The sequence below is a fragment of the Nymphalis io genome, chromosome 12, assembly GCF_905147045.1.
Source record: "Nymphalis io chromosome 12, ilAglIoxx1.1, whole genome shotgun sequence".
NCBI lineage: Eukaryota > Metazoa > Arthropoda > Insecta > Lepidoptera > Nymphalidae > Nymphalis > Nymphalis io.
The window spans coordinates 6,439,469-6,451,067 of NC_065899.1; the positions used below are offsets into that span (position 1 = coordinate 6,439,469).

At 30.5% G+C, this 11,599-nt stretch overlaps 1 protein-coding gene across 1 annotated transcript; it reads left to right on the forward strand.

The window, feature by feature from the left end:
- The first annotated feature begins 718 nt into the window (after positions 1-718).
- LOC126772403 (ubiquitin domain-containing protein 2) lies at positions 719-10,148 on the forward strand. Its single transcript, XM_050492771.1, has 5 exons — positions 719-891; positions 961-1,241; positions 3,396-3,593; positions 3,893-4,050; positions 4,523-10,148. Exons 1-4 carry the CDS (start codon positions 810-812, stop codon positions 4,040-4,042), a joined length of 711 nt encoding a protein of 236 aa, XP_050348728.1. The 5' UTR covers positions 719-809; the 3' UTR covers positions 4,043-4,050; positions 4,523-10,148.
- Positions 10,149-11,599: the final 1,451 nt, after the last annotated feature.

Genomic DNA, 11,599 nt, shown 5'->3' on the forward strand with positions numbered 1-11,599 from the left:
TATTGTCAAAAATATGACAGTGTTGACAGTTGACACTTGACAATGTCAAATGTGTGCCTTTATTTCTTTGTCAAGTGACATAGGATAATTACACAACAAATTTGCATTTTTTAAAACGTCCAAATTGTAAATTAAGGATTTTCGAATATTTATTGTTTTTTGTAAATTTGCAATCACGAATCTCTCTCTATTTCTGTCGTAAGCTTTGTCGAAATGGTTTTTAGTGAATAAAATTTCCACATTTCCACATACGGATTTTCAATGTGAAATCGAACTGAGTGATCTTGTAGCGCGTACTGTAATAAGTTCCTAGAAGAACACTAATAATTAGTACAAATACTTGCATAAAATGCATTTATCCAAAATTCAAATATACTACATAATACAATATAATATAAACTATATATTATAAACTAAAAGTCCAAATGCAAAATTTAACAGGTAACAAATGGAATAAATTTTGAATACCGTATCAAAATCTAGCCTTAGAGATGACAGCATATCATTTAAGACGTTTTGTTATTACCTGCAGTTTAATTTTATAAGATCTAAAATTATTTGAGCATAATTATTAAAAATAATTTTACTTATGATTTATATATTTGCTAGTTTAAATACTTACATTTAAACATTTTTATAATGTTTTGAAAATTTTACAAATAATTAGGTAATGACGTTTGCATGAATTCGATGCAACATCGAAACATATACAGCTATCTTTTTGACAGGAACGGACAGGCGATAAAATGTTATTTGTTAATATTTTTTTGTAAATACCTATTAATGAGTGAGCGTATAATGTGATCACGATGGGCGGTTGCATTGGAATAACTAGAAGCAGGAGTGGGCCCATAGAGGAATCGTCGGGAACCGTGTCGCGGCCTAATTCGGGTAGGTCAGCGACTGTCTGTCGCCGTGGAGAGGTGCGAGTGGGGCTGACTAAAGCGGTCTTTGTTTTAGGCGGATTGCGGAAGAACCAGTCACTGTGTCACGAGACGATAAGGTGGAAATCTGATGTGCCCTTAACGGAAGGTCAATTAAGGAGTAAGAGAGACGACTTTTGGGATACTGCTCCTGCGTTCGAGGGTCGTAAAGAGATCTGGGACGCACTGCGGGCGGCAGCAGTTGCCGCCGAAGCCATGGACTTTCAACTCGCGCAAGCTATACTTGATGGTGCTAGTGTTTCTGTGCCAAATGGGTACCTGACAGAGTGCTATGATGAATGGGGGACCAGATATCAGGTAACTTTTCAAGTTTGCATTTTGAAAATACAAACTTTGTATTCAAAAATATAAATAAGTTAACATAAAACAAATATTTTACAATGCTTATGAAGGTCATTATTTATATATGTTATGTTAATTATTGACTTTATTATAAAAGTCATTTAATTAATATAATTATTTTTGAAAAACCATCAATATAATAATAACTGTATTTGCTGGATTTGTTGCTACAGAAAGGTTCAACTCCTAGAGATCAATTAATAATATTAAATTAAAATAAAATTCCAACAGTTTAATTTATTTATTAAAATATTATTTATTGGTAGTAAACCTTATATGCCTTCTTGTGCCTCTGTTTACCATACCCCAAATAGGAAGTGACACGGCAGTGTTCTATTGTTATTTAGTTTATGCATGGCATATTAAACATATATAAAATATTAAAAAATCATAGCTTTTTGAGGGTACATAAATCATCATACATATAAAAAAATCAATCTTGTAGTAATATACACATTCTCTACTCTAGTAGATTCTATATTCATCTTATTATATGACCCATATATTGCAATTGAGATTATTTACTAATTAACCTTAATACAAACAATCGCATTACTAATAAAGCATGTTTATCAAATATATTAATATACTTCTTATTATTATAATTTTTATAATAACATTGTGAACAAAATATTTTTGAACATGTTTTGTGTTGATAAATGTTATTTAGAAATGATTTAGTCACTGATTTTAATCAAAAGTGTAAACAAATACACAATGTTTTTAGTTTTACTGTAGAGCCTTTAAGGATTTTAGAAGGAATGTAGACTTGTAAATAGACCAGCTGATGTTAAGCTTACCACCTCCCACACATTGGTATTAAGATAGTAAGTTTAAACCATTCTTTACGCTGTCAATATTTACCAAACAAATTATAGAAGATCAAACTACTGATTTACTGGTGGAAGGGCTTTGTGTAAGCTCGTCTGGGTAGGTACCACCCAATCATCAGAAATTCTACCGCAAAACAGCAGTACTTATTAGCAGTTATTGTTGTGTTCCGGTTTGAAGGGTGAGTGAGCCAGTGTAATAACAGGCACAAGGAACATAAAATCTTAGTTCCCAAGATTGGTGGCGCATTAGCTATGTAAGCAATGGTTGACATTTCTTACAATGCCAATGTCTAAGGGCACTTGGTGACCACTTACCATCAGGTGGCCCATATGCTCGTCCACCTTCCTATTCTATAAAAAAAAAACAACAACACAAAATAATATATATTAACTAAGAATATATTTGAGAAGAAACCCACTCACTTGAGAAAAAATAAAGGTATAAAAATTAAACCTGGATTTGAATGTAACAATGTACATTGTGTTCTGACCTTGTTATCCTTCATAATAGAAAAATAAATTAACATGTTATAAATACGCTATTAAATAAACAGCTGTGGTTCGAGAAATCTGATATCAGAACTTGTAATTAAATATGGCATATTCATCAAGCTGCTCAAATACAGATGGTTTCTTCAAGATGTTTGTCTATATAGCCAAGCATGAGATGAATTATAAAAACAAATTAGGTACATAAAAATTCAGTGCTGCTTACCTAGGTTTGAACCTTACAATCTTTGGTTAAAATGTCCCAATCATTGACCATTTCAGCTCACCTTTATTTTCTTCTCAAATGGTGAGGAGGCCTTAATCCAGCGGTGAAATATTTAAATAGTTTTTATAACAATTTGGGAACATTTTTTCCTTTAACCAATATCTTCAGAAGAATAATGGATAAATAATGAAGTCCAGCCTTTTAAATTAAAATTATTTCATTATTTCAACAACTACAGTATAGGAACCTATATAAAGTGAAGGGAATGCAGGTTTAACATCTGCCATGTGCCAAACAGCATAATATTATTCTTAAATTTAAAAATGATTACCACTCTGCATTGTAAAACATGCAGGATCGATCCTGACTCCTTTAGCTATTATTGCACTATCCTTGTGCTTGTGCATCACAGCATGCAACTCATTTAACTGGGAAAGTGGAACTGTTCTGAATATTAACTTGGCTGGTGTGCTCTGATTATTTTTTTCTGATTTAGTTACTAATTCGTTTAAAACAATACACAGATAATCGCTAAATATAGATACATTTGTTCATCTCTAGGTCCCGATATACTGCCTGTCGGCCCCGATTAACATGATGAAGGAGGCGAGCGGGCGCGACTCGCCGGCGGAGTGCTCGGAGCCCGTGGAGGGCGGCGTGGCGCTCGCGTTAAGACTGAGGCTGTCCACCGGCGGACCCGACCTCGACCTGCCCGTCAGCTCGAGACACACCATTGCGCACTGCAAGGCCAAGCTGCACGTCAGTACTCGTCCCACGTTAATTATCTTCACATATACACTTAAATACTTACATATCCACTTTAATTTTAGTTTTAAAGTTCCGATAACTATTTTGCCAAAATACCAAATGCCATTTTTTCACGAATTCATAATGAATACCGCAGATTATTTTTTGAAGATCTCGACCAATAATATCACGTCAATTCAGTGTTAAATTTGTTTATTGCTCATTAATGGGATATAAAATAAATTCAATTCCATATTGCAGAAAAAATACTTGGTTTCTGTATAGCTCTAAGCCAATATCCGGCTTCACAGGCACAGGAGAACATCGAGCCGTGGCGGCAGCGCTGGTTCTACGGCGGGAAGCTGCTCGGCGACCGCCTGCTGGTGGAGGAGGCGCGCGTGACGCCCGGGTACGTCGTGCAGGTCATCGTGGCGCCCGAAGACCACGCGCCGCACAGCTAGTCGCGCAGGTCAGTGGCACCACTTAAATTAACTTCGATTAGTGGTGTGACGTTAGGGTCTCTCCCAATTTATATATATAATAGGCCAAGCACGATTAGTGTTGAAGTGTTCTCATTGTTTGTTGAAGGACAAGTGAGCCAGTATTACAGTACAAGGAATATAACATCTTAGCTCCCATGATTGGCAAAGCACCGATGGTCTAAGAAATTGTTAAATTTTCTTTTTGCACGAATGACTGTGGGTGTTGTTGACATTCGATCATTAGCCTTTCAATAAAAAATTTAAAAAAAAATGCGTATTTACTGATGTTTATGCTTACAAATGAGACCTTTATGATAGAGATATAATTAAAGATATAAAGAAAAAACTGCGCAAGAACGTATGTACAAGACTTACACAAGCAGTATAAACAAGACTTACACATTTGTAAACAAAAACTTAGTGATATAAAAATTCAAATTGAAAAATATTTGTTTTCAGAAATATCAATCCAGGAAGTAACTGAGTGACCGACACAGCCGATACTGGCTCGGATATTCTAAACGTACCCTAACCATAGTCACTATGTGAAGGATCTTTAACGGAATTTGTAAAAATTATAATTTATCGTTTACGAAAATTTAAATCGCTGGATTTATTCGCTTTTTTGATACATTTAACATTTAGTCATAAAACAATTATATTCAGGCAATTATAGTAATAATGTGTCACAATTTTAACTTTAAAATATTTTTAGTGCTTCGTAAGACAAATTACTAATGAAACAGTAAAGCTGCAATTGATTAAAATATTATTCATTTATAATTTTATACATATATATAATTTGATCATGTCCGTCCGTATGCCACTGCCTCGTTTCAGTATAGATAGCTATACAAAATGTTTTTTTTTTCTGAAATTGTATATACACAAAAATAGTGGATATTTAAATATCTACGTAACGTATCTCGTTTTTATATTTTCATTACATATTTTTTTTAATACTTAAAATAACAAGAATTATATAATATACGTATTTTATTTTAAAATTATTTATCATATTTAGAATCTATGAAATCGGAATACGCATTATAAATGTTACCAGTATAATTAAAAAAAGGTTTATTATTAAATAAAATATAGTAAAGAGGCCTAACGAAAGTATTTCTAGCGATTTAAATTTTTCGTTTTAAGGTACACGTGCGGTAGAAATTTACGATGGAATTAAAAATAATGTGAAAAAAAAATCTAAAACGTTAACACAAATGTATGAAACAAGAATTCGGGTACTAAAGTAAAAAAAAGGACCTAAATCGTATTTGTAGTGTTTGTAGAGCTATTACTGTCGCCGAACTGTAAATATAGTAACGCTAAAAATAAGGGTATTTGATAAAACTATGTACGCTTTCGTATCATGCGCATGCATGCATGAAGCTAAGACAAGACATATAATTAATGTATTTTCTACTTAACCCAAAGCCTGTTTGCAAATGAAATCGACTTATTTCAATTGATTATAAATATTTATAAGAAATGCTTTACTAATTGAATCGAAACGAGTTCGATATTTTGTGTTTAAAATTGATATCTAATTATTTCTAAATTACTAAACGAGTAATCTAATATCTGAAAAGATGTGATTATTACTATCAAAACTATTTAATATATAAAAAAATGTTATTTACAAATGCATATATTGATGAATTTAAAAATATGCAAAGGGCGCACGTTGTTACATCAAAATATTATTTGTATAATTGCATGTTTTATGTGCCACCATAATGATTGTGGTGAAATGAATACTCTTCAATAATAAATAATTTATTTTAAATGAATTTATAATAAATTATATCAGATGAAACAATATTTATGACATATATTTGCCTCAGTTCATTTTTTAAACGCGACTTAGTCAAGGAATGTTATGAATTTCATTAACATTATAGGAAAAAAATTTAAACAATCCCAAAAATTAAAAAAAAAAAGTTGTGATGTTTTATCTTGATTCGTATTGAAATTGAAATGACGTCATAAGACATTTCATATGTTGATTTATAATTATTTGCAAAACTAGGAAGTCTATTTTTCCTTGGTTCTATTGTATATTTGGATCGATTTTCAAATTAAATCCATCCGCCATTATAATCTCGCTTGCACGTTCGCATCCACGAATAAAAAAGTTCAACAATCACGCGTCAAATATACAGCGACCTTATAGGTTGATTTTATCGTCCAGTAGTCGCGATTTTTTTATGTTATAGGCAGGTGAACGAGCAACTTGTCCTGGTGGTAAGTGGTCACCACCGCTCATAGACATTGGTGATGTAAGAAATAATAACCATTCCTTACATCACCACCACATGCACCACCAACCTTGGAAACTGAGATGTTATGTCCCTTGTGCCTGTAGTTACACTGGCTCACTCATCCTTTAAACGGGAACGCAACAATACTAAGTTTTGCTGCTTAGCGGCAGAATATCTGATGAGTGAGTGGTACCCACCCTGCAAAAGCCCCACCACCAGGTAAAGCGATTGACATTTATTCGAACAATAATATTAACGAGATAGCGATTATTTACTGAAATTATATTTTTTATTTTAAGTCTATAAATATAAGGTCTGTATCCATTTAGCTTGTTTCGTCGATAAATGCCGGTCGTGCCCTGCCCATCATAAATATAAATTCTATAATATAACATATAATTGTAGCTATATTGAACTTTTATTAATAAAACAGATTATAATGCACCCTGTAAAAATATGAATGAGTTATTTCATTGTCTTGATTTTGAACGCTAATAATATTTTTAATTGCTTAATTTTCTGAACTTCATATGTGTTCAAAGCTGTTATAACTCACTGCCATATTTGTAATTGAATGTCTCGTATTATGTATAAAAGTATCAGATTGGGAATTATACATTTTAAATCCCATAAGGCCATTTTATATTTCCAAATATTTTTACTGAAAAATGGTATGACGTTACCATTAATAAATAAATAGATTCCTTATTATGAATTGACTGATTGAAGGAGTATCAGTTACTTGCCAATCAATGCGTGTCAAATTTCATACAAGGAAGCTGATACAATATAAAAATCAAAACTCGCGCAACTTTTAGGATCGTTTGACATATATGTTGCGCATAAATTCGACATTGAAATTTTACAGCCATCGCATCCAAAGAAGTTATCCCGTGAAATTAAAAAACAATAACTTTGTTGTTCCTTGTACATTAACTATTAGGTATATTTAACATTTTTAGTTTACACGGCAGCCATTACAAGGGATATATGTGTGGTTTTTGTTAAAATATGATTCTCAATTTCTGGATATTTTAAAATTTGCAAACATATTTTGGCAATTGCGAATATTTTTTTAATAAAAAGCTTTTTGAACGATTCATATATATTGATCTAGTATGACCGATATTATTTCGAGGCGCGTGGGAGCTTTACGATGTATTTAAAATTCTGCCAGTTATAATGTTCAAAAATAGCATATCATCAACGAAAATATTATTTTGACATTAAATCTTTTAAATATAAGCTGTTCTATATTTCAAAGATATATAATAAAATTTATCTCGTGCCTTTTTACTTTTAATTTAAATATGTGAACTCTTTCTAACACTCAGAAAATTTGACGCACTTATTAATTGTTAATAATTTCAATTTACATTACCTACGTTCGAATTTGAAATATAAATTAATTTTTACATTGAAAATTGAAAATATAACATTAAAATAAAAAGATAAAAACAATATATAAATATGAAAAAGGACATTATTATTTTCAATATACATGATAAAACTATAGTAAAGTCTAGATTATTAATGTAAGGTTATTATTATAATTTAAAATAATTAGTGCTAACAGGTTAGCTTAGAAAATATATATCTGTGTTAATAATACAATGAGGCTTAATTTAATAAATAATCTGTAATTTATTTTTAAAATAACACTTGGTTACCATAGATAACAAATATATTATTCATTTTATTATTATATCGAGTATAGATAAATGCAATATTGGGGTAAATTATTAAATATCTGACTTTTCGTATTGGTTTATAATAATTCCTGAACATATCTATGTATGTAATTACATATATTTATTAAAATAATTATATTATGAAAGTTATTTCGAGAAAATGCATTTCCTTTCAAGACTTAGGGATTACTGTATGGTGCTAAGAGATTCATTCTCTCATTACCTATGCTAATTTTACAAATAATTACTATATTATAAATCTTATAGTATATTTAATGAAACAACAATTTATGATCTGTAAAAAATGATTTTTATAATTATTATTATGCATCTAACTTAAGTTTCATAGTCAATAAATTATAAAAAAAGAATTGCAAAAGCATTTTATTATTTTTTGTCACGAAAAAGTATATTTGGCATGATACATATCTAATGTTATTTTTATTATTTTTTTAATATATGTAGTTTTAAATTATCAGTTGTGAGTTTCTGAAGCATTTAAATTTTTCGTGAGTGATATATTAGGTTGTACGTACTACATATCTAGGTAGGCCCGAAATTGGAGATCCAAGGCCCTGAGTGTAGAGGACATTTGAGGTGGTTAGAATAAAATTATATTATTTTGACTGGGTGGGGTCTTGTCCCTTGGCTGGCGGGGTCCTTAGACCGGTGCCTTGTGACCTAGGCATAAATCCGGGGCCGTATCTAGGGGGCTTTTTTCTAACTTGATTTAAATTTGCGTACGTCACATCACACAGTAAAAAATATATTTGATGCTTAGTTTCAAGGGAATATTTTGGTAATTTAATATTATGAAAATGTTTCTATAGTACCTTTAAAGACTCGCTGCCCTATAATATAAAGACTGCCATATCTGTATTATAGTTTGCCTCGGAGCGGCACTTTTTCCTAATGTAATTCGTATGTTTTAATAATGAGAAATTTTAATGATAACATTTAAAAAACAAACTTTAGTACCATATTGTTGTGTTAGTTTTGCTTTTCTTTTATTTATTTGTATTATTGTGATCGATAGCAAACCTTATTTTAACATTTTATTCAAAATAAATGCAATTATTGAATTATTTCATATATATATTTTTAATGTTTTAAATTCGAACGATACGAACCTGAATTCAACTATGGCGAAAAGGTTCTTAAGTGTGAAAAATAGATCGTTAGAGCCGGCGTCCTATTCCCAAGTTTAACTACAACTCATCCAGCGAGTCTTTGATATTACTAAATACCGAAGGTTGCAACAGTTCTTGTAATAAAAATAAGAAAAAAAGAATCGGGCGAGACATAATCGCGAAGTAATGTGCCTAAGAAATAACAAATCTTAAGCTGGTGACTGTTGACCTGAAAGAAGACTTGAATCTCGTGGAGTATCGTGCTAGCCGCGTTAGGCTCGGTTAAAACTACGGATGCACATTGGAACATGTGAAAACTGATACAGGTCAGTCGCCAGCTTAAAATTGCGTCTGTAGTGATATTTATTACTTTGAGAGGAAGGGAAATATACACCGTTACCGTTAAATCGTTAGCAATTATTTCTGTCACCGAGTTACTGGTGTGATTTTGTATACATATTGGGTCAGCACGAAAGGTTTGTATAATACAAATGTAATTTTTAAAACAGACGACAAAATATTAAAGCCTGATAGTTTGTTATATATGTTATTTACAAATACAAAACGATGTTAACCAAAATGTCTGTAAAATCAACGTGTATGGACAGTCTATTAAAATAATTTTCAACTGTATTGATTAAAGGAAATACAGTATTGATCCTTAATGCCCCGTCTCACGTTCCTATATAATATAAATTCAACCAATAAGTATATTGGTTTCAAATAAACAAGAATATTATCAGTTTAAGTTCTCGCGTTGAATTTTTTTAATGATAATTAAATTGAAATTACCAACAGGCAATACATTTCTCGAAGGATTTGTATTGAAACTTGTTTTAACATATTATTTGTAGTTATATTGACACGTGACTAACAAATACGGGTACAATCCAAAATTTGCTATATTTCGCTTTAAAAGGGCCTTAATATCAATAATATACTTAATTGAGCTCGATATATAAATCTCAGTATTTATAAGTGTATATAACATTATATATATATATATATATATATATATATATATATATATATATTAAATTAACTTAAGTAACTCATTAGTATGATCACCTATAATTTTTGTTTGCTAGAAACTTAATCATTATTATGTAGCTCTGATAGATCATCATCGTAAGACACTATTCGTCGTTTCAAGGGAGTTATTAGTGATTATATTTGTTAATAAAATAAAATATCGTGTCGCGCTCTTTTTTTATTTTTATTTTCATTCAATTGAAGAGCATTACAGAACTTGGAATTAAATCTTGGAATTTTTATTGATAAATCTAACTTTCTAGCGGAAACTTACGTACCTATCTATATATTTATATGAAATGTTAGAACTATGTATGTTTTATCGTAAAATATTTTATTTTCAACGTTTAAAGGATGACGTTGTTATATTATTATATGTTAGAAAAATTGTAAAATTCATTGCAGTGTGAACAAATATATTTTGTTGGATTTCTATACTTCTACTGTTCGTTGCATTTAGTAAAAAATTCGTTTCCTTTTGATATTAGTTAAATTATAAGATAAACGATTGGATGCCTGTATTTTTTAAGTCTGTAGATAGATACGTACTATATGATATATTATATAATAATAATTAAATAACAAATTCATTTTATCAAAACCATGTTGTATATTTTGAATTGAAATTCACTTGTTTCATTATATTCGTCAATCGTGATCGAATTTGGACAAAAGATGGCGCTATTTAGACATCATAGGAAGTACATTTTATGTGATTAACGGACAATAAATTGATTTTTTTCTGCATATATTATTATTTTATAAAACTAGTTATCTTTAATAGATGGATTGAAACCCGCTTCATTTATACAAACAAGTTATGACCTTCGTAAACTGTTCATAAAGTAGCGCCATCTGTTGACGAACTCTGATCTCGAATTAAATTATTAACATTACTGTCACACCATATTGAATTTAAAAATGTTTAAATATCGTATTATGTATAAAGCATGTACTCTACAAGACTTAATTTGTGTCATCACGTTTGTTCGGTGTGACGGAAGTGTTCGGAATGCGACTGCGTTTTGTAAATAAACAATTGTAGAGTGTGTAAGCAATATTAGCATTTTAAATTTTCAAATAAAAACCACTTGTGAATAACTTTATATGTTGTTTTATTTTTACCATTTGGAGTTTAAAATAATATCGTGAGAAACCTGCCTATCTCTGAAAATATGTATGTATTGTATATTTATAAGACATCAATGGAGCAGCGTTGGGAGTCAAGAATTCTTAAAACGTACCTGGCCCTAGCTTCGGGACACTGTTTGATTTTATTAGTCATTTATCGATTCTAGAGACAAACTTTTTACGACAAGAAATTTTTACTTATTTTGAAATTACTTACTTAATTTAAGTACTTATTCAACTTTATGTAATATGATTATTTTTTAATATATAATATCATAAATTAGTTTT

What these genes read in the sequence shown, in the direction of transcription:
- LOC126772403 (XM_050492771.1), top strand. Translation starts at nt 810, where the DNA reads ATGGGCGGTTGCATTGGAATAACTAGAAGCAGGAGTGGGCCCATAGAG. An exon ending in CGTGTCGCGGCCTAATTCGG is followed by an intron (nt 892 to 960) that starts GTAGGTCAGCGA and finishes TCTTTGTTTTAG; the next exon opens with GCGGATTGCGGAAGAACCAG. An exon ending in ACTGCAAGGCCAAGCTGCAC is followed by an intron (nt 3,594 to 3,892) that starts GTCAGTACTCGT and finishes CCGGCTTCACAG; the next exon opens with GCACAGGAGAACATCGAGCC.